This window comes from Leptodactylus fuscus, chromosome 4 (genome assembly GCF_031893055.1).
Source record: "Leptodactylus fuscus isolate aLepFus1 chromosome 4, aLepFus1.hap2, whole genome shotgun sequence".
Lineage (NCBI taxonomy): Eukaryota > Metazoa > Chordata > Amphibia > Anura > Leptodactylidae > Leptodactylus > Leptodactylus fuscus.
In genome coordinates, this window is record NC_134268.1 from 223,855,487 (window position 1) to 223,878,888 (window position 23,402).

Sequence of the window (23,402 nt, forward strand, 5' to 3'; positions counted from 1 at the left end):
ATCTGCTGTATACTGTGCTGGTACCTGCTGTATACTGTGTTGGTATCTTCTGTATACTGTGCTGGTATCTCCTGTATACTGTGTTGGTATCTGCTGTATACTATGTTGGTATCTGCTGTATACTGTGCTGGTATCTGCTGTATACTGTGCTGGTATCTCCTGTATACTGTGTTGGTATCTGCTGTATACTATGTTGGTATCTGCTGTATACTGTGTTGGTATCTGCTGTATACTGTAGTGTAATAAGTGCTGGTATCTGCTGTAATAAGTGCTGGTATCTGCTGTATACTATGTTGGTACCTGCTGTATTCTATGTTGGTATCTCCTGTATACTGTGTTGGTATCTGCTGTATACTGTGCTGGTACCTGCTGTATACTATGTTGGTATCTCCTGTATACTGTGTTGGTATCTGCTGTATACTGTGCTGTTATCTGCTGTATACTATACTGGTATCTGCTGTATACTGTAGTGTAATAACTGCTGGTATCTGCTGTATACTGTGCTGGTATCTGCTGTATACTGTGCTGTTATCTGCTGTATACTGTTCTTGTATCTGCTGTATACTGTGCTGGTATCTGCTGTATACTGTAGTGTTATATGCTGTATACTGTGCTGGTACCTGCTGTATACTATGTTGGTATCTGCTGTATACTGTGCTGGTACCTGCTGTATACTATGTTGGTACCTGCTGTATACTATGTTGGTATCTGCTGTATACTGTGCTGGTATCTGCTGTATACTGTGTTGGTATCTGCTGTATACTGTGTTGGTATCTGCTGTATACTGTGTTGGTATCTGCTGTATACTGTGCTGGTATCTGCTGTATACTGTGCTGGTACCTGCTGTATACTATGTTGGTACCTGCTGTATACTGTGTTGGTATCTCCTGTATACTGTGTTGGTATCTGCTGTATACTGTATCACTGTCTCTCCAGTCTCCGCCTCCTCCCGTTCTCTGTGTCTCCAGTGTTTGTGTCTGCGCTCCGGATGGTTTGGGTTGTGCTGCCACCTCGCGGTCCTCCGGAGTATTGCAGCGGACTTGTGTTATTTACTCTGTGACTCCGCGCGAGACTGCCGCTGCCTCCATCGCTGAGTGACATCAGAGGCTGGACATGGCGGAGGCCGGCGGCGGCCACAGGAGAGCACGAAGCATGTAAGCCCCTCGGGTCCTGTATACAGCAGGGGGAGGGGGCAGGGCCCTGTCACCCCCCACACACACCGCCTGTATCCTGGGAGGGGGTCACTATTCTGTATCTGTCTCTCATCCCTGTGTATATGGGGGGGGGGGTTGTATTCTCCGTTATTGCTTAGCAGCAGTTTGTTTGGGCGGCAGCGGCTGTGTGCTGAGGTGATTGTTACCTGCCGGGCAGTGCCGGTGTGCTGAGGTGATTGTTACCTGCCGGGCAGTGCCGGTGTGCTGAGGTGATTGTTACCTGCCGGGCAGTGCCGGTGTGCTGAGGTGATTGTTACCTGCCGGGCAGTGCCGGTGTGCTGAGGTGATTGTTACCTGCCGGGCAGTGCCGGTGTGCTGAGGTGATTGTTACCTGCCGGGCAGTGCCGGTGTGCTGAGGTGATTGTTACCTGCCGGGCAGTGCCGGTGTGCTGAGGTGATTGTTACCTGCCGGGCAGTGCCGGTGTGCTGAGGTGATTGTTACCTGCCGGGCAGTGCCGGTGTGCTGAGGTGATTGTTACCTGCCGGGCAGCGCCGGTGTGCTGAGGTGATTGTTACCTGCCGGGCAGCGCCGGTGTGCTGAGGTGATTGTTACCTGCCGGGCAGTGCCGGTGTGCTGAGGTGATTGTTACCTGCCGGGCAGTGCCGGTGTGCTGAGGTGATTGTTACCTGCCGGGCAGTGCCGGTGTGCTGAGGTGATTGTTACCTGCCGGGCAGTGCCGGTGTGCTGAGGTGATTGTTACCTGCCGGGCAGTGCCGGTGTGCTGAGGTGATTGTTACCTGCCGGGCAGTGCCGGTGTGCTGAGGTGATTGTTACCTGCCATTCAGTGCCGGTGTGCTGAGGTGATTGTTACCTGCCGGGCAGCGCCGGTGTGCTGAGGTGATTGTTACCTGCCGGGCAGCGCCGGTGTGCTGAGGTGATTGTTACCTGCCGGGCAGTGCCGGTGTGCTGAGGTGATTGTTACCTGCCGGGCAGTGCCGGTGTGCTGAGGTGATTGTTACCTGCCGGGCAGTGCCGGTGTGCTGAGGTGATTGTTACCTGCCGGGCAGTGCCGGTGTGCTGAGGTGATTGTTACCTGCCGGGCAGTGCCGGTGTGCTGAGGTGATTGTTACCTGCCGGGCAGTGCCGGTGTGCTGAGGTGATTGTTACCTGCCGGGCAGTGCCGGTGTGCTGAGGTGATTGTTACCTGCCGGGCAGTGCCGGTGTGCTGAGGTGATTGTTACCTGCCGGGCAGTGCCGGTGTGCTGAGGTGATTGTTACCTGCCGGGCAGTGCCGGTGTGCTGAGGTGATTGTTACCTGCCGGGCAGTGCCGGTGTGCTGAGGTGATTGTTACCTGCCGGGCAGTGCCGGTGTGCTGAGGTGATTGTTACCTGCCGGGCAGTGCCGGTGTGCTGAGGTGATTGTTACCTGCCGGGCAGCGCCGGTGTGCTGAGGTGATTGTTACCTGCCGGGCAGCGCCGGTGTGCTGAGGTGATTGTTACCTGCCGGGCAGCGCCGGTGTGCTGAGGTGATTGTTACCTGCCGGGCAGCGCCGGTGTGCTGAGGTGATTGTTACCTGCCGGGCAGTGCCGGTGTGCTGAGGTGATTGTTACCTGCCGGGCAGTGCCGGTGTGCTGAGGTGATTGTTACCTGCCGGGCAGTGCCGGTGTGCTGAGGTGATTGTTACCTGCCAGGCAGCGCCGGCCCCTCTGTTGCTCCTCCTGGTCACACACGGCTATGGATTACTGGCTGTCACATCACCTGTCTATTGAGAGCTGAGGTTTCGTGTCTGTGTTGCTGTCAGACATTGTGAATGAAAACTTTTTGATCTTTTCCTGACCCAATATCTGAGGTAATGACTGTTATTGGAGCGGCTCTGCGCTGTTACCTGCGGTGATGGCGAGCTGTGGGTACGTGGCGGTCCCATCCGTGGAGCGACATATCCGGGCAGCCAATGAGGAGGTGACCTCGAATATGTCAGAAAAGGGTTCCACCGTGTAGTAGAAGGTTTGTCAGACTAGATGTGACGGTATGAACAGCGCCCCCTGTGTTATCTCTTACAGGTGCAGCTCATGATCCAGAGCATGGACACCCCGCTGCTCTCCCAGTTTATGAATGAAGCTCCCAGCACCGCGCCGACCGCCCAGTCCAAGTTCTACAGCAGCTGGTCTGTGTGTGAGGATGACGCCGGTGCCCCCTCCATCTGTAAGGACGAAAGGTAATGTGCGGAGAGGAGGGGTATCCGGGAGTGTGACATGGACATTATAGCGGTGTACACAGCCTACATAATCCCCCTATAACATAATAATCACCCTATAACCTAATATCTAATACATAATATACTGTATAGGGGGCACTAAGGAGCATTATACTGTATGGGGGGCACTAGGGAGCATTATACTGTATAGGGGGCACTAAGGGAGCATTATACTGTATAGGGGGCACTAAGGAGCATTATACTGTATGGGGGGCACTAGGGAGCATTATACTGTATAGGGGGCACTAAGGAGCATTATACTGTATGGGGGGCACTAAGGAGCATTATACTGTATGGGGGGCACTAAGGAGCATTATACTGTATGGGGGGCACTAGGGAGCATTATACTGTATGGGGGGCACTAAGGAGCATTATACTGTATGGGGGGCACTAGGGAGCATTATACTGTATGGGGGGCACTAAGGAGCATTATACTGTATAGGGGGCACTAAGGGAGCATTATACTGTGTAGGGGGCACTAAGGGAGCATTATACTGTATAGGGGGCACTAAGGAGCATTATACTGTATGGGGGGCACTAGGGAGCATTATACTGTATAGGGGGCACTAAGGAGCATTATACTGTATGGGGGGCACTAAGGAGCATTATACTGTATAGGGGGAACCAATGAGCATTATACTGTATAGTGGGCACTAAGGGAGCATTATACTGTATAGGGGGCACTAAGGAGCAATATACTGTATAGGGGGCACTAAGGGAGCATTATACTGTATGGGGGGCACTAAGGAGCATTATACTGTATAGGGGGCACTAAGGAGCATTATACTGTATAGGGGGCACTAAGGAGCATTATACTGTATAGGGGGCACTAAGGAGCATTATACTGTATAGGGGACACTAAGGAGCATTATACTGTATAGGGGGAACCAAGGAGCATTATTCTGTATAGGGGGCACTAAGGAGCAATATACTGTATAGGGGGCACTAAGGAGCATTATACTGTATAGGGGGACACTAAGGAGCATTATACTGTATAGGGGGAACCAAGGAGCATTATTCTGTATAGGGGGCACTAAGGGAGCATTATACTGTATAGGGGGCACTAAGGAGCATTATACTGTATAGGGGGCACTAAGGAGCATTATACTGTATGGGGGGCACTAAGGAGCATTATACTGTATAGGGGCCACCGAGGGAGCATTATACTGTATGGGGGGCACCGAGGGAGCATTATACTGTATAGAGGGCACTGAGGAGCATTATACTGTATGGGGGGCACTGAGGAGCATTATACTGTATGGGGGGCACTGAGGAGCATTATACTGTATAGGGGGCACTAAGGAGCATTATACTGTATAGGGGGCACTGAGGAGCATTATTCTGTATAGGGGGCACTAAGGGAGCATTATACTGTATGGGGGGCACTGAGGAGCATTATACTGTATAGGGGGTACTAAGGGAGCATTATACTGTATAGGGGGCACTAAGGAGCATTATACTGTATAGGGGGCACTAAGGAGCATTATACTGTATAGGGGACACTAAGGGAGCATTATTCTGTATAGGGGGCACTAAGGAGCATTATACTGTATGTGGGACACTAAGGAGCATTATACTGTATAGGGGGCACTAAGGAGCATTATACTGTATGGGGGGGCACTAAGGAGCATTATACTGTATGGGGGGCACTAAGGGAGCATTATACTGTATAGGGGGCACTAAGGAGCATTATACTGTATGGGGGGCACTAAGGGAGCATTATACTGTATAGGGGCCACTAAGGAGCATTATACTGTATGGGGGCACTAAGGAGCATTATACTGTATGGGGGCACTAAGGAGCATTATACTGTATGGGGGGCACTAAGGAGCATTATACTGTATAGGGGGAACCAAGGAGCATTATACTGTATAGGGGGCACTAAGGAGCATTATACTGTATAGAGGGCACTAAGGAGCATTATACTGTGTAGGGGGCACTAAGGGAGCATTATACTGTATGGGGGGCACTAATGAGCATTATACTGTATTGGGGGCACTAAGGAGCATTATACTGTATAGGGGGACACTAAGGAGCATTATACTGTATAGGGGGCACTAAGGAGCATTATACTGTATAGAGGGCACTAAGGAGCACTATACTGTATGGGGGGCACTAATGAGCATTATACTGTATTGGGGGCACTAAGGAGCATTATACTGTATAGGGGGCACTAAGGAGCATTATACTGTATAGGGGGAACCAAGGAGCATTATACTGTATAGGGGGAACCAAGGAGCATTATACTGTATGGGGGGGCACTAAGGGAGCATTATACTGTATAGGGGGCACTAAGGAGCATTATACTGTATAGGGGGCACTAAGGAGCATTATACTGTATAGGGGGCACTAAGGAGCATTATACTGTATAGGGGGCACTAAGGAGCATTATACTGTATAGGGGGACACTAAGGAGCATTATACTGTATAGGGGGACACTAAGGAGCATTATACTGTATAGGGGGAACCAAGGAGCATTATACTGTATAGGGGGCACTAAGGGAGCATTATACTGTATAGGGGGCACTAAGGAGCATTATACTGTATGGGGGGCACTAAGGAGCATTATACTGTATGGGGGGCACTAAGGAGCATTATACTGTATAGGGGGCACTAAGGAGCATTATACTGTATAGGGGGCACTAAGGGAGCATTATACTGTATAGGGGGCACTAAGGGAGCATTATACTGTATAGGGGGCACTAAGGGAGCATTATACTGTATAGGGGACACTAAGGAGCATTATACTGTATAGGGGACACTAAGGAGCATTATACTGTATAGGGGGCACTAAGGAGCATTATACTGTATGGGGGGCACTAAGGGAGCATTATACTGTATGGGGGGCACTAAGGCAGCATTATACTGTATGGGGGGCACTGAGGAGCATAATACTGTATGGGGGGCACTAAGGAGCATTATACTGTATAGGGGGCACTAAGGAGCATTATACTGTATAGGGGGCACTAAGGAGCATTATACTGTATAGCGGGCACTAATGGCAGGTTATACTGTATGGGGGGACACGAGGGTCTGTAGTATTACTGTAATACATGACTGCAGTGTCAGCAGGGATACGTAATCCAAGTTGTAGAAGCTTCAGGGGAGATTTCTGATCCCTGCTGCTATTGCAGTAATGTATTCACAATGGAGGCCACTTATTAGGGCCGGGACCAGACATCTGGTGGCCGCGGCCCCTGTTCTATCCTATCTGACAAATGGGTGTGGGGCTGGGAGGGCGAGGGCAGGGGGGTATAAGGAGCTTCTCCCCATCACTAAGCCTCTGATCCGCTGCACTGCTGCACCCACTGATATCAATGGCAGCCTTTTGGCCTATTGATTACAGTAAGTTCTGCACAGTAAATGGAACCCATAAAAGTCAATGGGAGACTTTTTTTCAGCGCTGATTCTGCCGCAAGTTATCGTGCCAGAATCAGCGCCAACTTCCTCCGTGTGAATGCCGCCTAAGACGCAGGGACTTTTCAGCAACAGTAGAAGGTTAAACCATCCCCTCTCCCAGGATGCCAAACCTCAAGAAACAGAACTAACATAACCACCGAAAACTTTACAAGTATTTATCCTTACGGTGAATTCTGTAAATAAATCCAAAAAAATTAGAAAAAAAAATCAAAATGTGCAAATTTATATTTTTCACCTCCATTGTAATAAACGGAGTAAAAGGTGACCCAGCCCCCGAATAGTTAACCCTGCTAAAAATCTTCCCTTATGTAACTCTGTAAGTGGAAATATATATATATATATATATATATATATATATATATATACACAGTCGGCAGGATACGGGGACGGTGAGAAATTTTTCAAAATGTTTCAAAATTTTGGATTTTTCTAATTGATTATTAAAAATAATCAACAAACGAATAGAAATTTGTTATCACTGCGATTGTACCGACCCACAGAACTTTTTTTTTTTCCAATTCCCCCCGCTCTGAATTTTTTTTAGATTTGCAGTACATTGCGTATAATATGAAATGGTGTCATGTGACGTAACATTTGTTCCACAACAAATAAGCTGTCCAACCTACGTGGCCCCCCCCCCCCCTTCCCTCCTGTATTTGGGAGTGGGGAGCGCCGGCCGTACTGCGGTCTATGAGGGGAGGCGTAGACCTCGTATCCCGCCATGTACACGGGTATAGACACATGACACGATCACTGGAAATATTCTATGTAAAGTTATTGCTGACCCTGCTGTTCTGTCCTTTCTTCCCCCGTGCAGTGCACCGCTTGCGTTTCGTGAGCCTGACGACCATGGGCAGCTGCCAAGGTTCCCGGAGGAGACCAATAACCTGGATGTAGTAACGGACTGGTGAGTAGAAGCCTCATTTCACTGACCAGGAAGGACAGATAATGCCCGGTTATCCTTCTCAGGGGTCTATAGCTGTACAGTGTCCTCATGTAGTCCCCATAGTCCTGGTCAGTATGGATGTCACTGACTCCGCCCCTACAGGAGACCTGCGCAGTGTCATGGCGTCTGTCAGCTGCTCACGTATTATTAGCTCTTTTGGGCAGATGTTCCCATCTCAGGCTGCTCTTACACGGCCGTAGTGTAAGTCTGCAATTGAGGGTTTTCAATTGCGGACCATTATAGTCAATGTGGCCCCTTACACCACCGGATATTGTACCTGTGGTGTGGCCGGGCCGCAATTTACACAGCAGGTCTGTAATGGCTGTGAATAGCGGCACTGCACAGACTCGCCCATAGAACTGTATGGGAGAGTGCGGCAGGACACAGACGTCTGCGGAGTCCACGTTGCCGAACAGCAACTTGCGGACCGTACAATCAATACGGCCGTGTAAGACCAGCGCCAGTGTTCGCCTGCCGTCCGTTCTCCTCACTTCCTGTATTTCTCCCCCCTCCTCCCACTTGCTATATTATATCACAATACTTATGCAGATCAGATGCTTGTAGAGAACGGACTCAGTATTATCTGTGTGTTTACATAGAGAGATAACGGACCGGGCTTTATCAGCAAAACTGCAATTAGCTGAAGGATTTTCCTTCCGGCAAGAGCAGTGAGTGACATCACTTGTCCTACAGGTCCGTGGTTATAGCAACGCTGTGTAAACAATGGGAGTTCACATAGCAGGCAAACAAAGCAGCATTTCTAAAGCAATATATTTAGGTAAAGTCTTCAGTTTACATAAGCTACCAGTATAGAGAGGATCCTTGAGATGGGACAACCCCTTTAATGTCTGTGCTTTTAGATGACACGTGGCTGACTACATGTCTGTATTTTGCAGGGACTCTCTGGCCAGATTGTTTCCTCCTCTTTGGGCTGCTGCCGACCACCAAGAACTTTCTGAGTATTTTCCCAGTATCTATCCTGGAAGTTCAGATCTTTCCAATGCCCTTAGTCCTCCGCTGTATGAAGACCACAGGAGGAAGCTGCCAGACATGGAGAGTCTCCAGAAAGGGTTTGAAGACCTTGGCCTTTTGGACTCGGATACCTGTAATCCACAGATGGAAGATCTCCTCCAAGATCTCTACATAGAAAACCAGGCAATAGAGCCCAATTCTTCATTCCAACCGGTGGAGCTGGGGAGCCAGTATATAAGCAATTACTTGACATGTAATGCTCTGAACTCCTCAGCTAAAGCCTCAGGTGTCCTCTCCCAAAAGACACAACAAGACTATCCCGGTGTCCATAAACCTTGGCTGAGAAACAACAAGACGAAGGGAAAGTTTCCTAAGTCGAGTCCGGTGGATCAGTCTAGATACGCGTCTGGTATAAGAGAATCCTGGGATAAAGACCCATATGGACAGCCTGCCAGTGGCTTCACACCTACGCCATCTTACTTTCCATGTAACCAACAGACTTCTAATGAGTGCGGCTTCCAGAGCGGCCCACACAGAAAGCCCTACAGTCCTGAAAACTTCAGCAACTTCCCAAAGGTCGGCAACTTTGATTATCGAGAGACTGGTCGGGAACAGAATGCAAACCCACCCGTCCCCGGATCTCGGGCCAATGAAGGATTTCACCAGCGGTGGGTAGAAACGGAGATGATTAGAAACCAGAAACAAACCTCAAGCCCGTTACCCTCACCGTTAGGCTCTACGATGTCCGATGGATCTCCAACACATCATCCCGGATATTTCTCGGGTTTGCCCTCTTCCAAGCCAGAGGGGCAACTGAATGGCTCATCTTACCTAGAAAACCGAAGCAAGTCATTCAGCCATCTGTCTCCTAGTAAGGAGAAGATGTATCGTAGCACAACCAATTATCCACCCAACTGGTCCCCGCCCCAGCAAATGTCCGGCCTGGGCCACCCTGATCGATATATACCTAGGAGATCCAGCCAACCCAATAACAATAACCCCACTGAGAGGAGGGGAAGACGAACCTGGAACACCCCGCATGGAAAACACAACCCACCACCCTATAGTGGATTCCAAAGGAAGCCGGACCCCAGTGTCGGAAACATGTCCGACTTCATCAACACCTCCTTCCTGCCCTCCTTCTCACTAATGGCCGACCTGAAGCAGAACCAGAACTTTCCCTTTAACCCCCAGGCGTTCTCTCCTCCGGCCAGTCTCCCTTTTCCTCCTCCTTTTCCGTTCTCTGACCTCATTGACCTGATTCACTATGAAGATTTGAGCCGTGTTCCTCCTTTTATCAGTGACTTGATCTGTGGTGACGTCCCTCCTCCATTTTTTCCCTTCCCCACTCCCTTCAGTAGACACCGTCCGTCAAGGACTCGCAGCGGCCCCGCCAATGAGCTCCACGTGCAGCTGGAGGAATGCTGCGAACAATGGAGGGCACTCGAGAAGGAGAGGAAAAAGGTAATGGGCTTAGTAAGGGGGGCCGACACATTTACAGGTTACTGAAGTGGCCTAATGTCACCGTTATACTACCTCATCATCAGGAGACGGGGGTAAGGACCGAAACACAGGCCTAGTGCTCTGCCCGAGACCAGAAATACCGGTCTCATAAAATAGTTTGATAAAGTGGGACTGAAGAATAAAGACGGTCAATACGAGAGCTCTGGTGATGTCACACGATGATGAATAATATTATAGCCCTGGTGATGTCGCACAGCTAGGGGTAAGATCACTCTGGGAAGGCCTGTTGGTGTGACATAGCTAGGATTAGGTTTGTCCAGGGGAGGCCTGATGATGTCACACAGTGAGGATTGGGTTGTCTGGGAAGATCTGGTGATGTCACACAGCTAGAGGTAGGTTTACCCTGGGACGGTCTGGTGATGTCACACAGCTAGAGGTAGGTTTACCCTGGGGAGGTCTGGTGATGTCACACAGCTAGAGGTAGGTTTACCCTGGGGAGGCCTGGTGATGTCACACAGCTAGAGGTAGGTTTACCCTGGGGAGGCCTGGTGATGTCACACAGCTAGAGGTAGGTTTACCCTGGGGAGGCCTGGTGATGTCACACAGCTAGAGGTAGGTTTACCCTGGGACGGTCTGGTGATGTCACACAGCTAGAGGTAGGTTTACCCTGGGGAGGCCTGGTGATGTCACACAGCTAGAGGTAGGTTTACCCTGGGGAGGCCTGGTGATGTCACACAGCTAGAGGTAGGTTTACCCTGGGACGGTCTGGTGATGTCACACAGCTAGAGGTAGGTTTACCCTGGGACGGTCTGGTGATGTCACACAGCTAGAGGTAGGTTTACCCTGGGACGGTCTGGTGATGTCACACAGCTAGAGGTAGGTTTACCCTGGGACGGTCTGGTGATGTCACACAGCTAGAGGTAGGTTTACCCTGGGGAGGCCTGGTGATGTCACACAGCTAGAGGTAGGTTTACCCTGGGACGGTCTGGTGATGTCACACAGCTAGAGGTAGGTTTACCCTGGGGAGGTCTGGTGATGTCACACAGCTAGAGGTAGGTTTACCCTCGGGTGTCTGGTGATGTCACACAGCTAGAGGTAGGTTTACCCTGGGGAGGTCTGGTGATGTCACACAGCTAGAGGTAGGTTTACCCTCGGGTGTCTGGTGATGTCACACAGCTAGAGGTAGGTTTACCCTAGGAGGTACGTATACTGTGGGGAGGCCTGGTGATGCAGTATGGATTCTGGTATATTCTTGGTGTATTCTTTGTATCTCTTGCTCATTGTTTTCTCCTATTTTTCTTACTGTTTAGACAGAAGCAGAACTCACTGCAAAGTTTCCTGGGAGCAGAATCTCCAGTTCCTACAGTCCAAGTGTCCCGCGACTTCCAACAAATCCATCCAGGGTGGACCGTTTGGTTGTGGACCAGTTTCGGGAGCAGGCCAGAGTAAGGACATGGCATATACTAATGTAACTTTCCTTCTCCTGATAGAAACTCTAACCCTACGTAATGTGATGACTCCTGTCAGGCTGCGTGCAGATGGGGGCAGTATGGCTGTAGCTCAAGTATTATGGATGCAACCTCGGAGAGCCATCATTGGCTGACCTGCTGGAGAGCTGGGTGTTGGGTTCATACTATGGATGTAAAAAAGCATCAAATTATACCCACATGAGAGCTACCAAATACTGAACCTGTCTTTGTTGACCGATGTATTACATACAATACAGAATTGTATTACCATGGCTCATAATGCTAGAGAGGCCACTATAGATTATTGTATAAAGGTCAGATATGGACAGCTAAGGGAAAGTGCCAGATGTCACCCTTCTTGATGTTTGTGTGTATGTGGTGGTTTGGTGCTGGTACACATCTGGGGTGCTGTGTCAGGTGTGTGAGACATTTGCAGTAACACATATGTCTCCCACTAGGCCGTCTCATTGGTGAAGATAATGGAGAGAATCCGCGGTGAGACGCTTCATGTCAATATCACTTTTGCACTGGAGCATCACCTGGAAGTGATTCACCTCACACAAGCGCGGCGTAAAGAAGAAAGCATTAATGCTGCCAACCGTCAGAAGCAAGGAGCCCCGCGCTACAACAACGAGAGGGGTATGGCGGCACAATTACATCATACAGTATTGGTGAACTATCCTGAAGAGAGGCTATCTGGACTGAAAATTGCCCGCAGCCTAGCAAACCCCTTTATGTCATTGCAGAATGTGACACATATACACTAGCATCTGCCCACGACTTCGTCTGCGGGTTGGTGTTGGCGCTGAGCCGCTTATATTTAGCCAATTGCTGTTGTGGATGATCAGCCTGCTCCCGTGTCTCGACTCTGCTACATCGCAGCATATGCGCAGCATACTCAGTTGTATGTACATCTCTGCATATGGAGAGTGTACTCAGCTGTGCTACAGCGCTGCCTAAGCTCTGCTACATCTGGCCATTTGGATTAGAGGGGTGTTCTTATGTCAGTGTCTGAGCAGCTTCTGTTTTGGAAACGGCTGAACAGATGTTGCAGAAATTTGCTACAGTTCAATCAGCCTGCTCCCGCGTCTCGGCTCTGCTACATCACTGCATATGCGTAGCATACCCAGCTGTATGTACATGTTTGTATATGGGGAGCCTACAGAGGTGTGCTGCCTAAACTCTGCTACATCGGGCAATTATGATTACAGGGGTTTTGTTATGTGACTGAGCAGCTTCTGTGTTACAAAGGGCTGAACGGATGTTGCTGAAATGTGCCAAAGTTCTGCCCCCTCCCCCATCAGAGGCAGAACAACACATTCTCCATCGTACTCACTGAAACTCTACACCCGATATACCCCTCTTGTCCAGACACATCCTGCATGTTCTGTAGTCTCCTGATCTTCCATGAGACTCCATTTTCTTCAGCTTTCACACTGTCCAGCTTCATCCTGTATAGCTCCGCCCACAAAAGTGTGTAGCTCCGCCTACTGCCTAGCATGATCCTATCCTAGAATGGCTCAAGAACCTGTGATGATGTCATCACAGGTCCTTTAGTGTTTTGTGAACCTAAATTCCTTCACTGCGGTTGTGTAGTGACGTCATTTACCGGGATAAAAAGTAGCCTATGTTTTAATCGGGGCTCCGATCTATGTATATGGCAAATTTCAGGCAAATCCGTTCAGTTGTTTTTGCGTGATTGAGGAACAAACATCTCCAAACTACTTCTAAAATAGGGGCCGTTCCTGTCCCCCTGCCTGGCCCCGTCCTTAGTCTTGCCCCTGCTGCTCACTCACTGGGCCTATCGCTTGTCTTAGTCCTCTATCCACCTTTTATATTTTGGCTGCTTTGTGTTTCAGATGTCCTAGCGCTGGCCGCTGCCATAAAAGAGATGGTGTTGTCTACGCGGAAGGCGCGGACCGCTCTCTGGTGCGCCCTGCAGATGACTTTGCCTGAATCCTCCTCTGGGGTCACTGTGAAGCAGGAAGACCTAGAAAGAGCCTTACAGGAGCTGTGTCCCACCAAACCCCTGAGCGTGGACATGGAGACACACGCAGACGTCGGCTTCGGCTCGGGAAGATCAGGAAATAGGATCCACTAGATCAGCAATAAGTCAGGTCATGAATGTAACTCTAGGGGACTCCGCCATCAGGTGGCAGCTTTAATAGGAAATCTTTGTATGGTTTTGTATCTGCACCTTCTGCTGCATTTCTATGGTATTTTATTCCATAAGGGAGGAGGCCTTCTTTAAGGCGCGCCCTGATTATTGTATGATTTTTGTATCTGCACCGTCTACTGTATTTCTATGGTAAGTGACTAGGTTATTACCATCCCAGTGTTCATGTCTAAGTAGGAGGATTATTTCAGAGGGGGTTGAGTTGAGCCCGTGGCGGTCCCTGTTAGGGATTAGATGGCGCAGTTAGCAGTCCCTACTAGGGGATCGGTCAGTAGCATTCTCCAGTAGGCGTTACGTTACAACCATACTGATCCCTACAAGGATTTACGTTGGACCCTTAGCAATCCCTACTAGGTCCTTACTAGGGCTTAGGATGGACACACAATGGTCCCTACTTGGAGTTACATTAAACCCACGGTGGTCCCTACAATTTTCATGATTTTTTTTTGTGCCAAAGGAGCAGACCACTGCATCTTGTCCCGTATAGTCAGTTATTATCTAGCTGTATTATGGCCGCCCCACCCTCTGGTATATAGCGGCACCCGATGCATTAGACTATATTATAGGTATATTAACCCTTTCTGCGGCTCTATATAGGACTTGAGTATTTCATGTATTCTCTCCTCGTTGCGAGTCTGCTTGATCACGACTGAGCAGCGCAGAAGGCTTTGGGGTCCGGATCTGTTCCGACGTCTCTCGGGGGGATTTACCCTTCTGATTATTTAATCACGTTTGCACTTAATCCGCGTTCTCGGTGTTTATTTAAAGGGATAGGCATTCCATATTTATTTTGGTATGAATCTATTTTACTAAATACTGTTTTTAACCTATTTACTCAGGAATTAAAGTCGGTCTGACGTAGAGGTACGTATTCTAGTGGCTCATGTGTATACAGAGTATTTAAGCGTTACCAAAGCTTTTATTTGATGTGTGTGATGTAGACGTCGTGTCCCCCACGTGCGCGGCGTGTGCGCCCTCGTGTTACCGTCTCCTCCTGTGGCTTCGGACAATCACATCTCCCTTGTTAATGTGAATGTTGCGGCTTCTGGTTTCTGCCTGTTACATAAGATTTTCTGTAATCCGAGAATTATTAGGATGTGTTGTCACATGACGTGTCATAGACTCTGCGGGCGACTGTAGCATGGGAAGCCATCATGTCACCACCCGCCTGGTGGAGGTGGACTCTTTACATTGGGTTTCCGGTTTACTCACACACTCACGTGTGCTATCACGGGGGGTCAGGGACTGATGGGAATGGAGAAAATCTCTGTACAGCGCTGTGGTATATGTCAGCGCTTTATAAGTAACATAAATAAATGAACAATCACTGAGGTCAGATGAGGGCAGAGCAAGAGTATGGTGAGGCCACGGTAATGAAGGATATATATTCAGAGGGTGATGAAGGAGTATGGAAAGGCCAGGTTGCCAAAAGAGGAGTGTAGAGAGGTTGTCATGATGGGGAGGAGTATGGAGGAGCCAGGTTGTCAGAGGATGTTATGGAGAGGGTTGGGTGAAGCAGGAGGAGTATGGAGAAGAAGTTAGGGTGATGGAGGAGAGGTATGGCGAGGCCGGTGTGATGGAGAAGAGGTATGGCAATGCTGGGGTGATAGAAGAGAGGTATGGTGAGGCCAGAGTGATGGAGGAAGAGTATGGGGAGGCCGGGGTGATGGAGGAAAGGTATGATGAGGCTGGCATGATGGAGGACTGGCATGGCAAGACTGAGTTGATAGAGGAGAAGTATGGCGAGGCTGGAGATATGGAGGAGAGGTTTGGTGAGGCCAGAGATATGGAGGAGAGGTTTGGCGAGGCCGGAGATATGGAGGAGAGGTAAGGCGAGGCCGAGGTGATAGCGGAGAGGTATGGCGAGGCCAGGGTGATGGAGGGGAGGTATGGCGAGGCCGGAGTGATGGAGGAGGAGTTTGGCGAGGCTGGGGTGTTGGAGCAGAGGTATGGCGAGGCCAGCGTGATGGAGAAGAGGTATGGCAAGACTGAGGTGATAGAGGAGAGGTATGGCGAGGCCGGGGTGATGGAGGAGAGGTATGGGGAGGCCGGGACGATGGAGGAGAGGTATGGCGAGGCCGGGGTGATGGAGGAGAGGTATGGGGAGGCTGGAGATATGGAGGAGAGGTATGGCGAGGCCGGCGTGATAGAAGAGAGGTATGGCGAGGCCGGGGTGATGGAGAAGAGGTATGGTGAGGCCGGAGATATGGAGGAGAAGTATGGTGAGGCCGTGGTGATGGAGGAGAGGTATGGGGAGGCTGGAGATATGGAGGAGAGGTATGGCGAGGCCGGCGTGATAGAAGAGAGGTATGGCGAGGCCGGCGTGATAGAAGAGAGGTATGGCGAGGCCGGGGTGATGGAGAAGAGGTATGGTGAGGCCGGAGATATGGAGGAGAAGTATGGTGAGGCCGTGGTGATGGAGGAGAGGTACAGCGAGGCCGGGGTGATAGAGGAGAGGTATGGCGAGGCCGGGGTGATGGAGGAGGAGTATGGCGAGGCTGTAATGATGGAGGAGAGGTATGGCGAGGCCAGGGTGATGGAGGAGAGGTATGGCGAGGCCGGGGTGATAGAGGAGAGGTATGGCGAGGCCAGGGTGATGGAGGAGAGGTATGGCGAGGCCGGGGTGATAGAGGAGAGGTATGGCGAGGCCAGGGTGATGGAGGAGAGGTATGGCGAGGCCGGGGTGATAGAGGAGAGGTATGGCGAGGCCGGAGATATGGAGGAGAGGTATGGCGAGTCCGGGGTGATGGAGGAGAGGTATGGCGAAGCCAGGGTGATGGAGGAGAGGTATGGCGAGGCCGGGGTGATAGAGGAGGAGTCTGGGCAGGCCGGGATCAGACTTTCGATCTCAGTAGACTAGCCGCCATGTTTGCATCACTCAGTGCAGTTTTTGTGCTTTTTTATCAGACACGTCAGTGTGTTTTTTTTATTGTGAGCTTTTCTCTTGGGTTTTGTGTGTGTATTTGTGTGAGATTTGATAGAATTTTTCTCCATCCTCTCATTTGGTTCTGATTGTGCCAGGGCTGTAGTTTCTGTGTGTACGAGGTGGGGCCATATTATAGAACATGTATGTTATACTGTAGTCATGGTGACAGGATCACGCCATTCTCTGCTGCCATATGTATCATGTATGTGACATTCACCAGGCAGCCGGGAGCTCGCGCTTATTCTATATAAGAGGAATATTTCTTATTATTACGTGTCGGACGCATTTACACTTCATGTTCCATGTCGCTGCACCGATAGACGACCTTTCACCCCCACGTCCTGGAGCCGCTGCTATAAGACAATTATTATCAGATGTCGTTCTATTGTGTGGAGTCTTATTAGACAATGTTGGGGGTCTGTGCCCCTGGGACGAGCGGGGCTCTAGGATGGTGCAGGATCTAATGTTTACAGCTCGGTGTTATGGCGATTGCCGTCCTGTGATATGGTTCGCTATTTTTGCATGTTTTGGTTTTTATTCTATATACGGTACTAGTGTGATGGCAGCATGACGCCGGGCTCGTGATGATGGGGGTGATGGTTCAGTACTGCTGTCTATAGGGCATTTATCCCGTGGTAGGAAATGAGCAGTAATAAATCTGGCGGCTGCTTGTCTTGCTGTATCGTCATTGCGCTCGCTTGTCCTGTTTGTGTCCTTGTGCTGTTTCTAATGATGCAATCACTGTGGTTATTACAGTACAGGGCATTGCCTTCAGTCACTCCTCTAGGTATTAGCGGTGGTGGTCGCTGTATGATCGCTGCTCTGCAGCCACTGCCGTGGCCTACTGATTTATATAATGATTTATACATCATCTAAATCTCTGGCGCTTCTTTCTGAAGACGTTTGTCAACTTCTAAGGACGACAATAAAATCATTGACTTGTCGACTCGCTCTGGTCTATTGTTTTATGTCCTGTCTGATTTGTCTGCGTCAGCCGATGTCCACTATCGGATGGAACGTGTCTCCGGTGACACCAAACTCCTTATAATGCTGAGGAACTGCTGCAAGTCCTTCACTTGTTCTTCTCCGATGCTGGCTGCCATCTTGTCTTATACTCCAGTCACATCCAGAGCTGATGGTACGTCCTGTCTTAGTGACCGCAATATGTGGGGAGAGTAAATGACACGAATGATGTGACAGCGCACCTACAGAGGAGTCCTCTCCGCTCTCCTCGCCATACCATTGTACATTTTTGTTACAAGAAGATTTCAGGTGAGGTAGAAACCGAAGGAGTCTCACGCCGTCACAATAGTCTCCTGCAATATAGTCTTCTCTCCTCCTCACCAATCACGAGAGAAATATTCCGATGATTAAGTCAGTTTTTTAGTATTTCTTGTCGAATTGTAGATTCTTAGAAGCGGCGCTCTCGTCCTGAAGACTCAGATTCGTTTCCTAATTATCAGTTTAGTGACAACAATTACTTTGTTACTCACAGTTGTCAAAGGCAGATTTCTCCTCAAGCATTGAAGGCTGAGGATGATGTTGGGGGCCACAATCCATTCCTTCCTCGTCCAGAAATATATTTCTCATTTTCTACAATTTTGGAGTCAAACGATCTTTATTATTTGGCTTTCAAAGCTTTTTAAGCCTTCTGAAATCTTCTCACAGTTGGGACCGCTATGGGCACGGTATCGATGCCAAATCCACATAATCCTGAGATCAAATGATACGGCCTGTCAGTAGGGACACCAAGCGAGATCCATTAACATGCCAGCTCTAAGACATCTTAATCAGATTACTACACCACTCCGGTTTGTAAGAATTCAGATCCAACGATGGAGCAGCATGGAAAGGAAAAAGAGAAGATTGGGGCTGGTGCGACCTGTCCTGCCGTAGGCGGCACGGACTAAGCTAGTCTGAGGATGGCTACAGAGTCAGGAGGATCCATCATTGGTGCCAGGCTCAAACCTCGAAAACTGTAGAAGTTCTACCCAATACTCCAGATCCGAGCAGCGACATGCACTAGAACCTGCCAGGGGATGGCGCCGGCCGCTAAAGCAATCTCATCATTGCAAATATGTAAGAAATGGTGGACAAGAAACCCAATATCTGACCGTAGATTAAACCGCACAGATTTACTGGAGGAAGTCCTACTCTGCCGGACACTACTGAAGCTACACCCATTAAAACTACCGTGGGCGTCATATGATCAACATCATTGCAGTGGGGATTGTGATGTCATAAGCCCACCTAGGCAGGTATTCGTCTACGTGCCTACATTATCAGTAAGAGATCCACGTCTGATAGATAGAATTCCAGACAATGCCGTAATACTCGAAGGGTGGTGGTAAACGAAACAGAACCCTGGGAAAGAATTGTGGTGACCTGGTCACAAAGATGTCAGGCTGATCTGTAGCGGCGTCACCAAGATACAGCAGTAAGGAGCTCCAGCTCTGCACATGAATGAGTTAATATGTCCTTTGCCTCATCCAAGGAGCATTTTGCTCTTGTCCTTCCGAAAAATGTGCTTGCAGCATGTACTGAAGTGTGAGCCAGAGTGAGTGGAATGGAACAGGTGTCCGGCCAGTGATAGACAGGGATAAGCCCGGGAATGTGCAGCACCCCTGGGCACTGGTCACCTTTATGTCACCGCTGCTTTCACTCTTTCCATTCCCTTCACATTTTATATTTAGACGTTGAGGGGAATTTAGGTGCCGCAGAGTCACCTACCAGCGACGACACGGCTCCGAACGCTGCTGATCCAAGATTATAGGAAATCTGAGCCTCCTCCATGTCGTGTCCGCTTATAGCCAGGTCTGGAAAATTCCACCAAGAGAGAACCTGATGTGTGAACGGACGTGTCATGGCCAGGATCCTACTAATATTATAAATGTGAAAGTTTGTGTGTTTGGATGTTTGTTCCTCAATCACGCCTACACCGCTGCATGGATTCTCCTCACATTTCACACACACATAGAATGCTGGCCCGGAATAGTATATGAGCTACTTACCATCCCCGTGGGTGGCCGGGCGTCACGACCACGAGCACCGAAGTTCGGTAGGGAGAAAGTTTGAGGACCTGAGATGACGTCATCACAGGCCCTTGAAGCGCACGCTGATGGGTGCGCCCTATGGTGTGGGAGGATGCAGCGCGGCACAGCGCAGAGGGAAGAACATGGCGCCTCGTGCGGTATCTCAGGCGGGACTCTGCCATGCTGCATGAACTATGCGGCGCTCTGCTAGTCCAGCGGCTGGGGACAATCTCATCCAGATTTATGAGGGTTATGAATAGAAGATTGCATGCACCAGGTTCTGATATTTGGTCTTTGTCATTTTCCAAAATTTTATCAGCAATATCTTCAGGCTTCTTGTTTGCCAATTTATATCAATCATTTACCGGAACGTTATCTTCAGGCATCTCTGTACAAACCATCTGCTGGAGTGAGATCTCTCTACCATCTATTACCCTGAATGTTATCTTCAGAGATTTCTACGTAAACCTACAGTACAGATCAAAAGTTTGGCCGCACCTTCTCATTCGCAGAGTTTTCTGTATTTCCATGTCTATGACAATTGTAGATCACTTACCAGATAGACTTACCAAACAATGTGACACAACGGACAATCTGTCTTATATTCTCGCTTCCTTTTGCTTTGATTCCTGCTTTGCACACTCTTGGCATTCTCTTGATGAGCTCCATGAGATAGTCACCGGGAATGGTTCTCACTTCACAGGTGTGCCCTGTCAGTTGTAATAAGGGGGGTTTCTTGCCTTATAAATGGGGTTGGGACCATCAGTTGCGTTGTGCAGAAGTCAGGTGGATACACAGCTGATGGTTCTACTGAATAGACTCTTAGAATTTGTATTATGGCAAGAAAAAAGCAGCTAAGTAAAGAAAAACGAGTGGCCATCATTACTGTAAGAAATGAAGGTCAGTCAGTCCGAAAAATTGGGAAAACTTTGAAAGTGTCCCCAAGTGCAGTTGCAAAAACCATCAAGCACTACAAAGAAACTGGCTGACATGAGGACCGCCCCAGGAAAGGAAGACCAAGAGTCACCTCTGCTGTGGAGGATGAGGAACGGCGAAAGGAAAGGAAGACCAAGAGTCACCTCTGCTGCGGAGGATGAGGACCACCCCAGGAAAGGAAGACCAAGAGTCACCTCTGCTGCGGAGGATGAGGACCGCCCCAGGAAAGGAAGACCAAGAGTCACCTCTGCTGCGGAGGATAAGTTCATCCGAGTCACCAGCCTGAGAAATGGCAGGTTAACAGCAGCTCAGATTAGAGAGCAGGTCAATGCCGCACAGAGTTCTAGCAGCAGACACATCTCTACAACAACTGGTAAGAGGAGACTTTGTGCAGCCGCCGCCTTCATGGTAAAATAGCTGCTAGAAAACCACTGCTAAGGACCGGCAACAAGCAGAAGAGACCACAAGGAATGGACATTACACCAGTGGGAATATGCGATTTGGTCTGATAAATCCAAATGCGAGATCTCTGGTTCCAACCAGCGTGTCTTTGGTGAATGGATGGACTCTACATGGCTGGTTCCCACCGTGAAGCATGGGGGAGGAGGTGTGATGGTGTGGGGGGGCAAGCTGGGGATTTCTACTGAACCAGCATGGCTACAACAGCATCTTGCAGCGGCATGCTATTCCATCCGGACAATGACCCCAAACACCTCCAGGCTGTGTAAGGGCTATTTGACCAAGAAGGAGAGTGATGGGGGGCTACGCCAGATGACCTGGCCTCCACAGTCACTAGACCTGAACACAATCCAGATGGTTTGGAGTAAGCTGGAGCACAGAGTGAAGGCAAAAGGGCCAACAAGTGCTAAGTATCTCTGGGAACTCCTTCAAGACTGTTGGAAGACCATTCCAGGTGACTACCTCATGGAGCTCATCAAGAGAATGCCAAGAGTGTGCAAAGCAGGAATCAAAGCAAAAGGAAGCGAGGAGTTGTGTCACACTGCTTGGTAAGTCTATAATCCCACATGTCTTACTTCTGAGATTTGATGTCTTCAGTGTGATCTACAATTGTCATAGTCATGGAAATACAGAAAACTCACAGAATGAGAAGGTGCGGCCAAACCTTTGGTCTGTACTGTATGTTTTACCCCCAGGCTGTTTGGGAAGATATTATTTCTGTGGACACTATAAGCATGGACCCTGACAACGTCTTAAATGGGATAATATCTCTACCATCCTTCCCTCGCAGGGACACGCCATCCTATGGTCACTGAACATAGATTGTCCAGGTTGTAGAGGTATCCCTAGTCATTGGGGGATGACCTCGATGTCACCAAGCTGCTGTAGATGGATGGTAATGTGGCACACATATGGCACAGGGGCCTTTCTTACTCCAGACCTGCTTGTCACATTGTGTAACTGTGGACTGAGTGGGGTGAAGCTATAAATCATTGCATTGATCGCTGCTGATTTATATCACGAGGTGTTGGAGGAGGGAAGGATATGGTGGTGTTGATCTGCACTTGTTATATCCTCACCCTGTGAGACCAGTGATGGACAATGAAGAACCTGCGATCCTGGATCCTACCCTGTAGACTGGGCAGGTTCTGAGTCGGAGGACAGATGGTGGTCACTGTTGGGTATCCTGGGGGCCCAGTGCTTAGCATTAGAGCCTTGCAGAGCATCTCCATGGAGGTTGTGTCTCTCCCCGTGTTTAGTGGGTTTCCTCCCACACTCCAAATACATACTGATAGAGAATTTACTGTAGATTGTGACCCTTACTTTGGACAGTGCGGACAATATTTCTGCAAAGTGCTGTGGACAATGATGGCGCTGTATAAGTAAGCCAAATAACAAGGCACTAGCAGCAAAGGGAATGCAACTGAACAAATGCACAAAAATCTGCAGCGCATCAACCTTGGGTGCGGATTCTAAAGACTTGGCCTGTCACTATAGGCTGCAGATTATACCCTGTAATATGGTGCAATCTACAATTCTACAATCTAAAAAACACCAGAACAGTTCCCATGTGAATACTGCATCAAACACCTCCTGGAGAAGCAAATTCAATTATCATATTCCAGGATCCTGATTCATCATCAGCTCCCTGCGCTCTACTGTCAGTATAAGGACCGGGCGAGATGACGGAAGAAGCAATTGTCACTGTCACTCACAGCCCTGCGGAGAGAATGTTCTGTTTACCCAACAGCGGAGCGTTAATAATGTTATTACCAAAGCCCGCCATATATTATCCCCTAAGAGCGGCACATCAGGAACATGACACCGCACTGTACAGTATGTACACAGTGATATCACCCAGGGAGGAGGCATGTATACAGTAACAGCAATAACCACACTGCAGAACACTCTGCTGTAATAGCCAGTATTATATACATGTCTATAGAGGGCAGTATTGAAGTATATACTTATATTCTTGTACATGGGAGCAGTATTATAGTAGTTATATTCTTGTACATAGGAGTAGTATTATAGTAGTTATATGCTTGTACATAGGAGTAGTATTATAGTAGTTATATTCTTGTACATAGGAGTAGTATTATAGTAGTTATATTCTTGTATATAGGGGTAGTATTATAGTAGTTATATTCTTGTACATAGGAGCGGTATTATAGTAGTTATATTCTTGTACA

At 49.1% G+C, this 23,402-nt stretch overlaps 1 protein-coding gene across 1 annotated transcript; it reads left to right on the forward strand.

The window, feature by feature from the left end:
- Positions 1 to 1,066: 1,066 nt before the first annotated feature.
- On the forward strand, positions 1,067 to 13,782 carry LOC142201045 (uncharacterized). The gene is made up of 7 exons (XM_075271865.1): positions 1,067 to 1,154; positions 3,217 to 3,371; positions 7,648 to 7,737; positions 8,673 to 10,212; positions 11,523 to 11,657; positions 12,140 to 12,320; positions 13,541 to 13,782. Exons 2-7 carry the CDS (start codon positions 3,226 to 3,228, stop codon positions 13,780 to 13,782), a joined length of 2,334 nt encoding a protein of 777 aa, XP_075127966.1. The 5' UTR covers positions 1,067 to 1,154; positions 3,217 to 3,225.
- The last annotated feature ends 9,620 nt before the right edge of the window (positions 13,783 to 23,402 follow it).